This window comes from Cydia strobilella, chromosome Z (assembly GCF_947568885.1).
Source record: "Cydia strobilella chromosome Z, ilCydStro3.1, whole genome shotgun sequence".
NCBI classification, from domain to species: Eukaryota; Metazoa; Arthropoda; class Insecta; order Lepidoptera; family Tortricidae; genus Cydia; species Cydia strobilella.
The window spans coordinates 47401729-47419685 of record NC_086068.1 but is presented as its reverse complement, the minus strand read 5'-3'; the positions used below and the strand labels follow the sequence as shown (position 1 = coordinate 47419685).

Genomic DNA, 17957 nt, shown 5'->3' with positions numbered 1-17957 from the left:
TAGGTGGCGCTAAGCGCTTAAGCGGCATGGCAAGCGCTTAGCGTTTCGATATTTGTCTGTGGTTTGTGGTTTCAGTGGTTTGTTATAGACGTTATAGTTTTCCATTTTGCGTTGGTTTTCGTGAAGTGCATTTGTGCTAAAAGCATTTTTATGTAGTATTGAAGCATTAGAATTAAACAAAAATGGAGAAAAGAAAGGAATCTTTAAGTGACAAAAAACTGTGTAGATTTTGTTTAACTCAGGACTCATCATTGACCAGTTTATATGATCGAAGTCGGGACCCCATATTGGTGACCCTTCCTTTGAAAATTATGGCATGCGTTTCTATAGAGGTAAATACAGGATTTTTTTATTAAATTGTTCTCTAGATTATAAAATTCAGCGTACAGCTTAGTTGACTAGACGCCGCAATGAAATTGCTGGGTTAGTTTACCGACATTGAAATGGCGTTGCACGCTTTATAAAAGCATTTGATCTGAGCTTGCATACGCGTATAGTTTATTTAATATTAGATATAGACATATGAAAACGAAGTTTTACTTTATATTTTACTATTGCTCAAAGTATTGATTAACATAGAGCAAGCTTTTATGAAGTAAGTTGCTTGGTGCATCCTAACCGCCATCTAGCGAAATGTACTCTTACAAATATTTTATAATATTTATCTAATTTCGGAATACAAATCTTAATTTTGTCATTGCTTAATTAAACTTAAAAATTAAACAAATTCTTATATGTAAGGATTGTTTTTTTTTTATTATTATTTATTACAAAAAGAGCATTTGACCACAATCTCACTAGGATGGATCATGCTTACCTAAAATATATATTTAATTCAATTTAACCTGATCCAAACTAATCTGATAGTAATAATTTACTTGAGCATTCAAATGGATAATAAATAGAGCACAGGGCCTACCAACTAATTAAACAGGTTGTAAACTATACTTACAATTACCATTTTTCATCCTGGTTTAGTTTGTCCTCCTAGTGAGAAAGTTAGATTGCTGTTACTTAATACATTCATAGCCAATAACTCGCTGGGTAGGTTCATTTTATATTGAAAATGGGTGCTTGGCAGTGTTTAATTTAAAACTAGTATATGTTATGGCAACTCTAGTAACCACTAAGCCATCCATTAGGATGCATCTGCGAATGTAATAGGATAGGAGTCGGCAAACCGCGGCTCGCAAGCCGAATGCAGCTCTTTGGAGGTATGATTGCAGCTCTTCAAGGGACCAAACAAATCACATTTGGAGTTTTTAGACCACTGAAAACAACATTTACTGCTCTTTGAGATTCTTAAAACTTGTGTTTTCTACTGCAGTTGGCTGTTCTTCTCAAAAGTTTGCCGACTCCTGTAATAGGATGAAGAGGGGAGTTTGAAATTACCATATAATTTTAAAAATACTTTGTGGCTATGCCGTGGCAAAGAATGCCAGTTCAGTATATATTTACAAAAACCTGAAAACAGCAAAGCAAAACTTTATATGAAAAACTGGCAAACTAAGTTCTGGGTAACACACACTTTAGGCTCAAAATCAATAGATATGTGATTTACTTTTATTCATGGCATCCATTTCAAATGTTTGTTCGGAACATTTCTCTCTGGTGTATCTCTGCTTTAGTTTAAGATCTATTTTTTGGATCTTGCTGAACTTTGATATTCTGGTAGGAAAAGACACACTTTATGCTCAAATGCAATGGCTATGTGATTGATTTGTATTCATGGCATCCAGTTTAATTTTTTATTAGGTTATTTCTTTCTTTCTCTGGTGTGTCTCCGTCTTAGTTTATGAGATCCAGAACTGGGCTTGCTTCACTTTGATATTTTAGTCTGTGTCCACTTTTAGAATAGAATACAAATAGTTTATTTTTGGTGTCAAAATAAAACTTACCCTCCTTTTTACACTAGTAAAAATATATTATTATATACTATCAAATGCCAAGTGCGAGTCGGACTCGCGTTCCATGGGTTCCGTACATTACACAATTTGTAACAATGTATTTTTTTATGTGAAACGTGTCTTTAAAAATCCCTTAGGGGTTAGATCAAAAACTAAGTAATTAAGTCCAACTCACGCTTAACTGCACATTTCTAATCCTGTCATAAAGAACTATTTTGTGTATTTCTTTCAAAATTTTAGACCCAGTAGTTTCAGGTATACGTTTTTTCCTTTTGAGGTATGGAGCCCTAAAAAAGCTTAACATATCCAACAAACCAATGCACTAACAAAACCTCCATAAACCTAATATTGCCTGCTTTAAAACATGACACAATTTGAGATTTTCTTCTTTCCAAGGTTTTTAAGTAACAAGTATTGAATAAGACTCTCAAAACACCGCGAGGAGTGGCGCCGCTTGGAGGAGGCCTATGTCAAAGACAGCCTGACAAAGAAGAAGCAAAAAAAATAGCATAAATAAATAAAATATAGATACATATACTAATATAATTGTAAAATGTAAAAACTATGAGTCAGGAATAAAGGCTATTTCAAATTCAAATTCATTGAATAAATAAATATGGTATTGCACTTTTTTTTTTTTCAAATATAAATTCGTACTTTTTCCACAGGTATTTCCATCAGATAAAATGCCCTCCTACATCTGCGAGCGCTGCAGGGTCTTCATGGACATTTGCTATGACTTCAAACAAATTTGTCGGCGGGCCGATGAGTCGTGCCTTCAGTTTGTCCAAAATGGGGTCCCTATCAGTTCTGTCAATTGGCCTTCTCCACTTATGAAGGTAAGCTAAACTGAAAAATCTGTTGTGACATACTTCTGTATACAACAGATAGTTGCAAAGGTGTTATACAAAAATACTGTACTTTAATTTGACCCTGGATTTAATGTGTAATATAATTCTTGTCTTACAGATATTTCAACTGACGAAAAGAACAGCGTCTAGGACAATTAACACTGTAGTAGAAGGAGGAGCGACAATCGCAGTTACATCTCAAGATATGTTCGAAAATGATAATGAAGATGAAGAGACATTCAACATAAAGGTTACTTTTTCTCCATATACACAATTAACATTCATTTAAGCTTTTCCTCAACTTCTAGGTAGATTTTCAAAATAACACAGATTTACTTTTAGTGCATTATATGTATATACCCTAAGGGTAGAATAAATAAATGGCCAAGAGATTTAGTTTAAGCTATAATTTTTCAGCATAGCTTAAACTAAATCTCTTATATCAGTTGTGCATTGTATGTTAAACATAACATATTTTGACAGATTAATGCTTCTCGTGATGGATCCGAGCGTATCAAAGTAACACCTAGTGGAGACAAAGAAAGTGCATCTGTTAAAAAAGCAGGTAAGTCATTCTCCTCAGCTCGTGATCGCACATATTTTACTTGTTTCTGTAATTATTTTCATACTTTTTTTAATTTATATCTGCGTGTGTTCATAGCTTTCAATATTTTCCATCATGTTATTCTTTTGTGTTCTCTAGCATTGTTTTTTTCAGCATGATTAGCCAGCATTAATTTTGAGTTGTGGTTCAATTCAAATAAAAATTATTTTTTATTGGATTGGCCGTAGATATTTTTTCGCCCTTATCACCCCATTGACAATCAAAATATAATTTACATGGTAATTTACATTGTGGACATAATTATAGAATGTCTATACATTTGTTTTTTTCTATTTATTATCTAATTAGTATGTGAAATGTGAAGCTGTGTAAAATATGATGACATTTGAATGTGTTTAAAGTGTGTTATACATTGGGTAAAATAAACGTGTTGGTGGGAGACAGCGGTAAGGAAGGGTGTGATGGTGCGCGTGCGCCGGCGGTCGAGCGGGCTGGGCTCGTGGCCGTGCGACGAGTGCGACAGCAGCTACTCGCTGCACCAGCTGCTCGACATACACAAGGCCAGGAAGCACCGCGCCAGAAATGTACAATGCGAACAGTGCGATGCGTAAGTCTTTTCGTATTCTACCTGAAACGATTAACATACCTTTTGTCCGATAAAAGATGTACGAGTAGGTACGCTAAAGAAAAAAAAACAACCTTCCCCTCCCTTTTTCATTAGCGGGCGCCATTTTCAAAATTTAAATAGCCTATGTCACTAACACAATTCTGACGAATTCAACCACATCTCATATGGGCTATATAAATTTTGAAAATGGCGCCCGCTAATAAAAAAAGGGATTTGTCTTTTTTTCTTGCTATAGCAATATGGGTATCAAATGAAAGCTAGTGAAAAGACCATTTCAAAAATATATGTAAATAGCCCGGTATTTTGTTTGTTTTAATAATAGTTGCAGTTTAATGTAACAGAAAATTATACTTTTTTAAACTTGATGTACTTTTCTTATTTTTGGTTATATCTGGTTAATTAGTTTTTAACGTTATATATAGGATATTCACAGTCACTTGGTATATATTTTGGAATGATCCATTCAGTCATTTTCAAATTAGAGCAGTTTAAAGTCAACTGTGGATTGTGAAATTTTTGAACGTTTTCTAATAATTTGTTAGACGAAGTAGTGAAAATGTTACAGTATGTTATATATTTGTGATCTACTCACAAAACCCTTTCACATGGTATGATTAAAAAAAAAGTAAAAAACTTTGTACTGCCGACTTTTTGACGTCACAGCAACTACCCCCACCACTTTCGCGCTTCTCGTCTCATATATTTGTGTTCAGGACATCACACTGATACCAAATATGTCCATATTTGCGACGACATGAGCGAAAAGTAACCTAAAGACTGTTTCGCCAATAGTCTATGATGAAAAGGCGCAGTTAAAGGGTTAAAAAGGTATTTCCCGTTGCATGGATATATGGATATTACGTATCATTTTATGATTAATATGTACCGTATCTACTTTACGGTTCCATAAGTCTCGTAAAATAGGTATTGAAGTAGAACTGTGTCAGTTTGTAAAATTGAAAAATTAAAAAAAAAATTGTTAATGATATTATTTTCAAAATTGCTATCTTGGGGTTGAATATGAGGATATCACGTATCATTTGTGGTATATTGTACAAAATAAATCATCCATATCGTATCTGGAGGAACCCAAACTTGGTATGTTTTGAAAATTCTTTTTGTTTTAATTAAATTAACATGGCTGAAATGTAACGATGTGGTATATTTTTAGAATCGCCTCAAAAAGCCCTTTCGTATGATACTACACACGATAGGTTTTTGAAAAAAAAAAAAAACCATACAAAAAAAGTAATGTTTCACCACTCCCCTCCTAAGGGAATTTTTTTTAGGAACTGCGGGTCAAAAAAATTTGTTTTGACCTCTAGTATGCGTGTGCCAAACGGCTAACCTGTACATCGATTTGCGGCTTTTCTTTGAAATTGGGGTCGAGCTGCTTCCACTATTGGTCTTGTTGCTATGGCACTATGACAGCAACATCTAGATATCTGTTTTATACTGTTTTGTAATAAATACTTACGTTATTTATGTTACCTACTTTGAAAATACTCAGCAGAAACCAAACATTTTCAAAGTTTTTATTTTGTTTCAGTAAATTTTTCTCCAAATATGACTTACTAACACACAAACTACGGCATTCCAATGAAATGCCGTTCCAATGTGTTGCTTGCGATAAAAAATTCAAACGGCTTATTTTGCTTAAAAGGCACGAAAAGGTAAAACTATATGGTTCGCCGATTTATTGTACCTAACCATATTTTAGCCTCTAGTAAATGAACTATCGTGGTCGTTTTCAGATGATGCATTCTAATTTACCGCTACATTTGTGCGAAAACTGCCCCGCCACATTCCTGTCCACCGTGGAACTGGAAGCCCACAAAAAAAGGCACGAGGGCTATGCAAATCGGCAACATGTCTGCACAATATGTGACAGAAAGTAAGATTATTAACGTATTGTTTACCTTTATTCATTCAGTACAGGAACTATGCCTATGAAACTACCGAATGAATGTCATGTCTGGTGTTAACAATACAGAATTTGGTTACTATTCTCTTTAGGGAGAGTTTTACTAACAAAAATGTGTTTAAGAAAGTGCCAGGTGGCTAACGCGCTGAGATAGTCTTGCATTCATGAAAAAGAATCGAGAAATATCGTAGTCTATTAGTTCAGCACACACTTAGTACATGAGAGAAATGAGCGTTGTCGTTGTCATTGATATATATATAACCACTGTAAGTATAATTACAAATGCATTATCACCGTGTTGCTTGTTTCTAGGTTTCACAAAAGGAACACTCTGGTCCGGCACCAGGACGTCGTGCACGGGAACAAACAATTCTCTTGCGAGTATTGCCCCCAGCGTGAGTCTTGAAGTAGAGTGCGTAACTGCATAGGGCACCTCACCTCATCCCACTCATTTTTTTTTAGCAAAGTTGAAGCTATGAACATGCGCAATTTATTTACTAAACTATCTGGAAGTCGGCATGGTATTACAATTTAAAGGTTTCCTATTGGTATCCCTGCTGACTTCCAGACCTTGAGTCTGTTCCGCTTACTTTGAATAAACATTGTTTATGTCATTTCCAGGATTTACGTCCGTGTCTAAATTATCACGGCACGTGAGGGCACACGCCGGCGACCGGGCGTACCCGTGCAAATACTGCAACAAGAGCTTCGTAAAGTCGCATCATTACACCAGGTGCGTGATTGTGACATACCTCTTCTGTATGGACTCTAATTAAGTTGGGGGTAATACGGTTAAAAAGCGTACTAATGGAAACAATAATTATTACGTAGGTATTGTGTAATTTTAGGGTGTAACTCGCGCAAGTGATAGGTATGTGAGTTAAACGGTAAAATTTGCTTAATGTTAGTATCACTCACGACAATTTAAATTCGAACAATAAAACATTACTCTATTAGTCCAATATATTATGACGTGCTTCTATGTGCATTACCTCAACTACGATGTAACCCCGTATTCCTCAGAGCCCGAATGACCGATCCGACCCGCAAGAAAGTTTGTTTTTATATTACAAACTAAAAACAAAAATATTCACAATACTAGTTGCCCTAAGAGAAATGTGTCGCAGCAAAGATAGATATAACTCCGTAATAGATGGATACAGTCTAAGGAAAAAACGTGCCTCGAAAATCAAGAAAATTTGATTCTCGTTCAGAGGGCGCTACTAGTTTTGCCTTACAGTCGTATAGATGGCGTTGACGGTTTCGTTTGTTATTTAACAATTTTAACGCATATCAGTGAAAGAACATGGGTCAAAATCATAAAAATAATTAATGCAAATAAAAAAAATCATTTATCTATATTTAAATACATTCTATCGTATTTTTATAAATCTTCATTTTTAGTTTTAAAGTGTGTCGACAGATGGCAGTGAATTCACTGGGGTTACAAAACTTACTATGACAGTAACGCTCTAGTATCAGTTACTCTATGGTCGCAGGCATCTCCGCTTGAAACACGAGGAGCTGGTGCGGCAAGCGCTCGGGCGCGGCGACGATGCGGAGTTCCGGTGCAAGCAGTGCACCGAGAGCTTCCGCACTCAGGACGAGCTGTACTACCATTCTGCCATCCACGCCACGCAGAACCTCACGTGCCCGCTCTGCCAGGAGAAGTTCGAGAACGTGGACGCCGTCACCACGCACATCAGGACCCACGTCAATGGTACCTAACTACACTCTTAAATGATGGACGGTATAATAGTTCCCTTCACTACTCAATAATATGATATTCCTCGAGTTCGTGCCAGTGTTGTTTGAACTATCTTTAACGCGGTACATATTTGTTGGGACAGGAATAGAGTTCATGTGCGACTACTGCGAGTTGGTGTTCACGTCGAAGGAGAAGCTGGACGCGCACATGAGCGCGGCGCACGACGACGAAGCTTGGCCTGGCAAGGTATAACATCGCTATTTATATTACATTCAATACCTATTATCGTTTTTTTTTTAAACGCCGTATGAATTTCTGTGATGTCGATACATTAGTTATTCATTAAGAATAGGGGTCTCGAAGTGAATAGTTTTCGCGGCCACGCTTTAAACAAAGTTTGCACGTGCAGGAGATGGATGAGTCGTCGCTGGAGGCGGACGCGATGGACGCGGACGTCGACGATGACGACGATGACAACGGACTCAATGGTAATATACCTAATATACCTACATCTACCATTTATAATGTTTATTTTTCAGATAACACGACACACGAAACACGAATCTCGCGGTAGACTCCAAAAGATTTTACACTTTTTCCTGTAAACTTTGTAATTATACTAATTATAAATAATATCCAGGTATACATAACAATCAAAATATTTTTTTCACAGTTAAAGAGGAAGGCGACCACATGGTGGTAGAAATAAAGAAAGCGGATGGCTATATGGTATGTTTATGTCCAATAAGTCCAATTTCATTAGTCACTAGAATCATGACTAAAACAAGTAGGTACCTATGTGATTTGTAGGACATTGAAATAAGAAAACGTTTATTTAAAGGTATTTGTTTTGCAGCTCAAGAAAAAAATTGAAGTTGGACAAATCATTACTACTAACTCTGAAGGCAAGTAACATCAAATTGCATTTATTATATCAAATGTATATTATATGTAAAGCGCTTATGCAAAATCCCCTTGCTATATAAATCTGGAAACGGGATTGCAGTTAGTCAATCGACTTTTTCTCAATATTCTGTCTCATCTCATGGGAAATTTTGATACAGATGAAGTCATTATGACGAAAACATACGTACCAGTATCTTTATTTTGTACTATTAGCAACATACTCAATGAGGGCTATCGTTTTTTTTGCTCACCAGTTGGCGCCTCTGTTGATGGTGGTCCAAAAGACTAAAGAACAGCTGTCAGTCATTGAAGTGACATTTGAAATTTTTAACCTTTGCGAAGACCACCATCTACACTAGCACCCCTAGCGGCGAATTCATACGCGTTAGCCCTTATTGGCGATTGGTACACTTGAAGTCATTGCAATAAGATTAACGAATGGATAAATCAATTGTGTCGACGATGGTACAATTATATAATGTCGGCCTCAACCATACATCCATTTTCAGGGTAAAAAGGCCAACATTCTGTGATTTATTGTCAGTTATCGGGACCAAAGTTTCGCTTCGGGATTATATCATTTATTAGATCATAAAAATAAGACTAGCAAAGAGCTACAAGAAACTGTTGATTGATCCAAACGCAAAATTGCGACTCGGTCGTCTCCATAGTCTGGTAAACCCATTTTGTCAGTAGAAAAAAATGTATGCGCGATATATACGTTTCTCATTTCGCACCTTTTCTACTGACAAATGCTTCTCCAGAATACAATATCAATAGTTGAAATTGACTAAGTCGGTACACCATCAGGTTCAGGTGTGAGTGTGTACACAGACAGCGACGCGGTGGAGGGCGCGGAGGCGCCGCGCGAGCCCGCCTGGCGCCCGCCGCCCGCCACCAAGTCCGAGGCCACCTCCTCGCGCCTGCCCGCCGCCGACGAGAAGGTACGGCACTTGCTTACTTGTTCATTCTTCAATGTACCGTACCGTACCGACACACACGCATCCCATTAATAAGGAAAAACCTGCGAGGTATCATTGAACACAAAGAAACCTCTAGTTACACCTATAAAATATCCTAGTTAGAACAAAGCTACGTTGGCAGCGATTTTGCTAGCTCAGACTGTGCAAGTGTTATTTCATCATCATAAATTCATACAAGTTTGACGTTAAAAATAACACTTGCACAGTCTGAGCTATCAAAATCGCTACCAACTTAGCTTGGTCTAACTCTAAACATGTTCTCTTCTCATAATTAAAATGTGATTTGATCCAAATATGTGTAATATTCCTACAGATAAGCATTTTGCGCAAGGCTGAGGCAATGAAACGCAAGGCAGGTGTAAAAGAAGAATCTGTTGGTAAGTCCTTTCTTTTAAGTTTTTTAACAAGCTTTTATTTAGTTTCACCTGTCCGGTTGTTCGTAATAAAATCATGCTAGTTGAATTAGACCTACTTTCTATTAAGTAAGTTGGGTGACAATACATACAATATTATGGTATAATTAAATTTATCTGATAAAGAAGAGCGAAGGTTGCCAGAGGAACTTTGTGATAAAACGACGCAACCTCTATGTATTTGGGTTTATGAAAAACAGTTGAATGATAAGTACAGTCAGCGATTAAAGCTTGTATCATAAAATATTTTTTGACAAGTAAAATATTCCCACGTTTATACATTGATTTGATGGGTCATTCTCATGAAATAAGTGTGCAGTCTTATTACCGCGACCCATACAATATGTATGAAAAGAGTCGTGGAAACTAAACGCAACCGTTGACATATTGTCAGAGCCTGATATGTGACGTGCCTTTGAACACCATGACTATTTTATATAACACTTGATAGTAAATTTCACTGGTATGCATGAAGGTTAATAGAAAACGGTAACCGTGCACGTTTGTGGTCGTCTTAGGCGGACAAAGGGTTATATTGTTATATATAAATTGAGTCACTAAAGAATTGTACATATGAAGTCCCCCAGAAGAAAGAGAGGGCCGCGAAGGTTGACAGCACCACCAACAACGCCGGCTCCAGCGACAAGTCTCTCCGCATTCTGGAGAAGGAATTACAAGAGCTCAAAAGGGTAGGCCCTGTTCTATTTTATTTATTTATTGTATGTGTACTAGTAAACGCGAAAATTTGCCAATATTACCAACATGTAAATAGTTTTATAGTTGTCACTACTGTATATAACCATGTTTTAGACAACTACAAGAGTAGAAGGCAAGCCGACAAAAGCAGGGGAAGTGAAGAGCAAACGGCAACCCGTTCATACCTCCACACCAAAACTAAGGTTAGTATATGAGCAGACTTGTTCCCTTACAAATATTTTTATGTTCTCGACTTGCATCGTTTGCATCTTATAGTTTTTAACATCATGTAAACAATGCATTTTGCAAACGATACATTCGGAGAAACAATGTTATTTTGCAATATTTTTGACAGAGCAAAATAATATAAGTAGTATCTTTTAGCAGAGAAACCACATGGATAACTGAGTAAGTAGAACAACAACAACAAATCACTTAGTGAAATCATATTAAGAGAATAGATTTGAATTAATCGATAATATACTGACTCGATTTTAGATCTGGCGACGACAAGAAAGCACAAGCTACGCCCAAGCTTACGACATCAGTGGAAAAGAAGCCCGCGGAGCGCCGCATTCTCAACAAGGAGCCTAAGGAGGCCGTGGCCAAGAACGCTGTCACGAGCTCGAAGGACGAGAAGAACGTCTCCAGCACCAAGGACGACAAAACCGTCGGGGACCGCGACGAACCCGCCAAGGACAACAGTGACAAGAAGACAAGCAGGGAAGATGAAAACCCGCCCGAGAAAACCAAAGTGACCGACAAGAATATAGCCCAGAAAGAAGACAAAGGCGCCAGTAAAGAGGCCAAGGGTAAAGTTACGAAGGAGGACGTACCTAGCTCCAGCAAAAACGAAGCTAGCTCCAGCACCAAGACCGAAAAGAGCGCTCCCGCCAAGAGCGAAGACAAGGTTAGTTATCGCATGCTTTAAGGCGTATTGATTATTGCATGGTAAACACGCTTGATGTGTAGACAGAGTCATACGTTAAAGATGATTGTATCGTAACTCAGAATAACATATTCATGAGTTATTGATAACTAATATACTGTAAATATGTTGTAGACCGTCAAGAACGGCGACACGAGCGGCTCTGAAGACAGCTCAGTGCGTCGGTCAACTAGACCATCGAAAATTAAGAACTATGCCAGCATGATCCGGGACAGGTAAACATTGGAGATAATGGAACTGTATTTAATGAGCATTTATCATCTTGAAATTAATCTATTATATGTATTTTAAAATTACAGAACACGAATTATTCGAGACGCGGATGATGATGAAGAAGTTTCGGATATGGAAGAGGAATTCGTTGGACCAGAGCCTGATGTATGACATTTTTTCGCCTTTAACTGGCAAATATACAGTACCTACATATTGATCCCATCAAAGCAGTTTTCCAGGGGTCCGTTTTATAAAATATAAGGAGCCGAATTATAAAAATCTGTTACTGATTTGCTATTTTTAGGAGATCATCACGCTCGCACCAATATATAAGTACTGACGAGATAGGCGCTTAGCACACTGGATCCGATCGCACGTCGCTCCGATGTTTCAGCGAGACAACGCTATGCGCGTATTATAGCGACATGCAAATCTGAACCAGTGTGCTAAACGCCTTACTCGTTTGAATAATAAAAATATGTCATGAATTTTAAAGTTCCATCCTGCCTTCTGCGAGTTTTGAACAGGGCGCCAGGGCGTTTACTATGATTGCCCTCTAACAAATTAAGCTTTCCGTTATGTTAATAAAAAGATAAAGAACTGCAATGTAACACAGAGTCAAGAGTCGCCCGCGCGCAAGAGTCTGCCGAAGCGGCAAAAGTCGGCGACTCCCGCCCCCGCCACCGCCCCCGCCTCCTCCGCCGCCGCCGCCGCGAGCACGCCGGCCGCCACACCCGTCGCGCGGCGACGAGGGCGCCCGCGCAAGGACGCGTGAGTTTACAACAACTGTACCTACATATTTTACAAGTGAAATAGTATAGGAAAAACGACAATACAGAGCAAGTTCATACTTGTAATTCTTGGAAGGTTTAAAATGCTACATTTACTAATTTTAATTCCTTTCCATGCACAGAAATATGTCAAACCTCCTTGTTATAAGACATATAATACAATTTATATGAATAATTTTGCACGCTTTGTTACACCAATTATTATTGCAAGTGTCTGTACTGCATGGCGTTTTGATGAATTCATGTTTTTGGCACAATTTACTTATCAAGTTTTGTCTTATTATTATTATTATTTAGCTTTGTCCCACATTAGTGGTCCCCAAGGGTATAAGCCTCCTCCATCTGTCTCCACCTCTCTTTGTCGGTGGCAACATCCATCCATTTTTTTCCCGCAGCCTGTACAATGTCATCTGCCCATCTTTTTCTTTGCCTTCCCGCTCTTCTCTTTCCAGCTGGGCCTGGCCATTTTGTTACAAGATTTGTCCACCTTTGATCCTGATATCTTGCTACATGACCTGCCCACCTCCACTTTTGTTTCAGACTAAACTGCAGGGCATCTGTTATCTTTGTTCTCTTGCGGATGTCTATATTTCTTGTTTTTTGTATTCTTCTTAAATTTAAAATACTTCTTTCCATTGCATGCTGGCAAGATAGAATTTTGTTCTTCGCTCTTTCCGTGTAAACCCATGTTTGGCATGCATATGTCAAGCTAGGAAGAATGCAGGAGTCCATTATGATCTTTTTCATGTTAAGATTGTAATTGCCTTTGAGAATTTCTTTTTGTGCCCAGTATTTCTTCCAGGTTGTGTTTATTCTTCTATCAAAGTTTTGTCTTACAGGACTCCAAAGGAAAGCTGTGAGGACGCAGAAGTAGACCCCCCAACGGTCAAGGAACCCGAGAAGAAACCAGAGGAACCCACCAAAGAACCTGAAGTTACGAATAATGAGATTCCTACAGAACCCCAAACCACTCCGGTACAGGTATGTCGGAGCTAGTTTGTGCTTGATAAAGTATTTTTTATGAGACGCCGCCCCTTCCTGTGATGCTTGTAATATTAACTTTATGAATTATATAACAAGGTGAACATAAAAACATCAGTCTATCACAAATTAAGAATAAAAGCATTGTAGTCACCTGCAGTTACTCTTCGAAGGTCGCAGAAGTATCTGACACTCTCTAAGATCGTGTCAGATACTTCTGCGGCATTCTTTGTGTAACATATTATTGCAGGTGACTGTACAAAACATTCCATATTTTAAAAACATCCTTCTATGGTAGGCAACGACGCCGCCAGCGAGCGCCGAGCCGCAAGCGAATACTCTAATGTCACCCACCGGACAACCATTGAAAAAAGTAAGTCGCTTCATAAACATGCTCAACCTCGGTCTAAACGGGGAACACAATGTTGAAAATGATGTTATTATAATACATTTATAAAACAATGAATGTCTTACAACATTCTTTATTGTTGTGCGTTATATTTAAATTACATATCTGCATAAGTAATAAGAATTCAGAATCCTGGGTATTGTATGTATTGTAACACTTTATATGTTCCAGGTGCCTGTAAAAGCCTTACCACCGGGAGTTAAGCCTTTGCCGCTGCCACTTAATGCCAGACGTAAGTCGAATTAATATTATAATTATAATAAGAAATTAAGTTATATAAGAAAATGATTTATTACACCGAAAACCCATTAGACGTTTACTTATAAACTGTCTGATTTTTAATCTTTTGACCTCCAAAGATTGCTACAGGCGCAGGTTACAGTTTAATATCAACTTTCACGCGTGGCGTTCAAACGTTTCAAATAGTAATCACTGTGTTAAAGTAAAATATTCAAGCATAATATATTCAGCAGGTGACCTGTGTCAAATGCAAATTGGAAAGAAAATGGTGAAGGTGCAGAAGATCGTTATGACCAAGGCGGAAGTGGAAGCGATGGCCAAGAAAGGGCTGTTGGAGTTAAAGGTAATACAATAATGGTTAACCATTTCGCCGCCACGTCAGTGAAGTAATAAAGTGTCATCATATAGACAACCCGCATAACATATCAACTCGTGGCGTGTGGGGCACTAAATGTAGGTAAGGTACTGACTTTGTATCAAGTCAATGGCGGCGAAAAGGACCTAACGATAGTGTTTTAATGACCTGTGGATAGACCTCCGCCTAATCTCAGCGCTTTCCAGATTGTGTCTAAAAAGGGCCGCTGTCTGCATTAGCAACCTAATAAAGCTACTGCCACCTGATCTTTCAATTCCAACCCAGAGGGAAGCACCGTAAAACCCCGTGTGGTGATCGAACTAATTGCCCCTCGGGTTATACCATACAATGTTTTCCTTCACCGAAAAGCAACTATTAAATAATTTTATTTCATACATGATTTTCAAGAAACTAGTACGACCTCAATATTGGGAGCCAATCGTTTTACTGCAAAGCTACCGGCGTTCATACTATAAAAATACATATGGACATAGTGTAGCGCTTTAAAGCGTTTGTTAATGTTGATGCACTTGCAGGACGGGACCATGGTGCTGAAGCAGGGCATCAAGCTGCCGGGCGGCGAGCCGGCTGTCCTCCGGTCAGGGCTGGTTAGCCAAGGAGGTGAGTGACGCGGTGAGTTTAGTTGGGGTATGTTTTGTATTTACCAGAAAATCACGATTACCGACGCCATCGTGTATGTAATCGACAGATTTCAGTTTAAAATGTGTCGAAGAAATGTGTCCATACAATAATATTAATAACAAAGATTAGAACATAAATATTCGTGCTCCTTGAAATTATAGACCACGACCATATTGTTATTACATTGTGCTCGTTTAGTTCCCGTCGTTAAGTATGCCAGGCTGGCGGGATGCTCCATGCGGCCAATTCAATAAAACGAGGCTGGAATCTGCAGTTTTCTCGGTGATGCACAATTATAAAGCACACATCAACATCCAACAAAATGTTGCCATGCCGCGTGAATACGTGGTATGCGACTGAAGGAAGCCTTGATTCGGGTTATTATTCTGTCATACTTCGGGTTTGCTTTGGACGTTAGTACTATTATTTTGTATGTTTATGTTGATTGTTATACGTACAGTTATTATAATTGTATTATTTGTTTCAGCGATTCGAAAAGTGTCAGCCACTCCAACGCGGTGTAATTTTGAAGCCGACGAAGGATAATAACTTCTCTAAAAGATCGAAATAATTAATGTCTTCTTAAGCGTATCATCAGCTCTAGCAAAGAATTACTGTGTATCTACTCTACTACCACTCTCGATGTGATTCTAAATAATGAATTTGCATCTTATTAGGTTAGACGCTTAGATTATGTTACTTTATATAATAATTAGTTAAGTTTACGGAAGTATTTTTGTTTAAAAATACCCTTTTAGACTGTGTGAATCTTATTTTGAAGAACGTATTTGAACAAGAATGTTTTATACGTGTAATTATGTACGCTAAATGTTAAATACTAAATAACATAATCAAGAACCGTAAAGATCTTATATACTTGTGGAAGATCATTATTACTACTACACACATGATTTCTTATAGAATAACTTATGCATCATCAAGTAATCTCACGGCTACTTTTTAATGACACGACTTATGGTTCAGTATTTATTGCATTATTTAGTTCTTTTCGTTTTGCGATAGTAATGCGGTTGTTCATGTTGACACTTGGACAGTTTTCGTGAACAGAGCCTCTAAAATCGAAATCGCCTGCCATTAAAATCGAATTCTCGTTATCTGCCTTTCTACCGCTCTAAGAGCGATAGAGAGGCAGATAACGTATTTTCCTTGCTCGCAGTAGGATTTCAATCATAATATAGATCGATATAATCGGCTATTTTTAATTATGATTTTTTATAAATATGTCGACTAAGTTATACCGATACATATACGAGTACCTTGATGGTCTCAACAGAAAATAAGTAATGTTCATCAGTAGGGATGATGACACATGTTGAATTTTATTACAAAATCTAGTAACATAGATAGCAAATGAGCAATTTATCACAAAAAAATATTGTAAGGCAATATACATAAACGCAATATTTCACCGACAAAAACGCAATTTTTTTATGTTGTCCATACATTCAAAATGGGCTCTCAGTGAACTTTGGTGAACTTGACGTCACGTTCACTTATCGTTTTGTTAGAAGCGTTTCGCGAGTGAAGTACGACTGTCGGGCTTAGACTATCATTTCTGACTTTTGTATTGCTTTAATGCAATGGGTCCCATATAGACATTTGATCCTAAAAATAACACTGATCGATTGATATCATTAATAAAAATTTGTCATCTAGCCTATTGTTGTAAGTACAAGTCTTTCAAGCGGCAATATACTTGCGCTCGCAAGCAGACAGCGCCCCGGCCTCGTCTCGTGAGGCCCCGCGCCGCTAAATGTCATTTATATTATTAATAAATATTATGATTATGTTGTCTGTAATCGAGTAAACTAAGGATGATCCATATTAATGCAAAATACCTAATTATTTAAATTAATGTGAAACATGTAATATTTTTGTTTTGTACTTTATATTATGTACATTCATTTGTTTAGATAGAGTTAGACCAAGAAAAGTATGCAGCAATTTTGATAGCATACGCAGTGCAGGTGTTATTTTAAACGTCAAACGTCTATGAAATTATGACGTATAAATAGCACTTGCACTGCGTGTGCTATCAAAATCGCTGCAGACTTTTTTTGGTGTAACTCTAGTAAGGATGACGATAAAATATAAAATAAAGGTGCATGCTGCAACAATATGTATTATTTGTTTTTCCTAAGGCTGTGCTCAAATATCTATCTCGAAATATGGAAGAAACCTTGTTTTAGGGACCCTTTGGCAGGCAAGAGCAGTCCAATGGCTACTTTGAGTGAAATAAATAATAATGCTCAACTTGATATTTCAGTCTCATAAAACATAATAGTTAGCAAATAAAGTTAGTACTTCGTTTTTGGTTTATACAGCTAAGACTAAAAATTCAGTCTAGACTTTTTATTTTATTTGTAAAATAAATAAAGGTTCAAGACCTGTCTGGCCTGATACGGTAGTGACAGTGACCCCGCCTATGAAACCGATGGTCCTGGGTTCAAATCACCGTACGGTCATTTATTTGTATCACGAACACCGAGATTTGTTTTTGAGTCATGGGTGTTTTCTATGTATTTACATATTTATCGCTTTTAATGAAGGAAAACATCGTGAGGAAACCGGGCTAATCCCATGAATGTTTAGTTTCCTCTGGGTAGAAAGCTAGCCAAAAGGGTTTGCCGGTCGAAATAATTAGTAGATGGCGCCAGCATAGCTTGCCCTGTCAATCCCTAGAATTGTGTCAAATTTTTGTTTTTTTAATACCCTGGATGCCAGCCCTTTAATCCAAATCTCATAGAAAAAGGGGCAAGTTATGATGGCGCCATC

General features: G+C 37.7%; 1 protein-coding gene across 4 annotated transcripts; it reads left to right on the top strand.

The window, feature by feature from the left end:
• The first annotated feature begins 76 nt into the window (after positions 1-76).
• Positions 77-17262, top strand: LOC134754764 (RE1-silencing transcription factor-like). 4 transcript variants are annotated; one of them, XM_063691101.1, is made up of 24 exons: positions 77-332; positions 2576-2746; positions 2877-3008; positions 3242-3323; positions 6497-6608; positions 7375-7595; positions 7726-7829; positions 7993-8071; positions 8257-8312; positions 8440-8482; positions 9294-9433; positions 9786-9849; positions 10465-10574; positions 10696-10784; positions 11080-11491; positions 11645-11745; positions 11830-11908; positions 12360-12514; positions 13374-13515; positions 13814-13888; positions 14096-14156; positions 14395-14507; positions 15056-15140; positions 15649-17258. In XM_063691101.1, exons 1-24 carry the CDS (start codon positions 183-185, stop codon positions 15705-15707), a joined length of 2835 nt encoding a protein of 944 aa, XP_063547171.1. In that variant the 5' UTR covers positions 77-182; the 3' UTR covers positions 15708-17258. The 4 variants fall into 4 exon arrangements, with proteins under 4 accessions (XP_063547171.1, XP_063547175.1, XP_063547172.1 ...); XM_063691105.1 differs by having other exon boundaries at positions 15056-15152; XM_063691102.1 differs by having other exon boundaries at positions 14398-14507; positions 15649-17257.
• Positions 17263-17957: the final 695 nt, after the last annotated feature.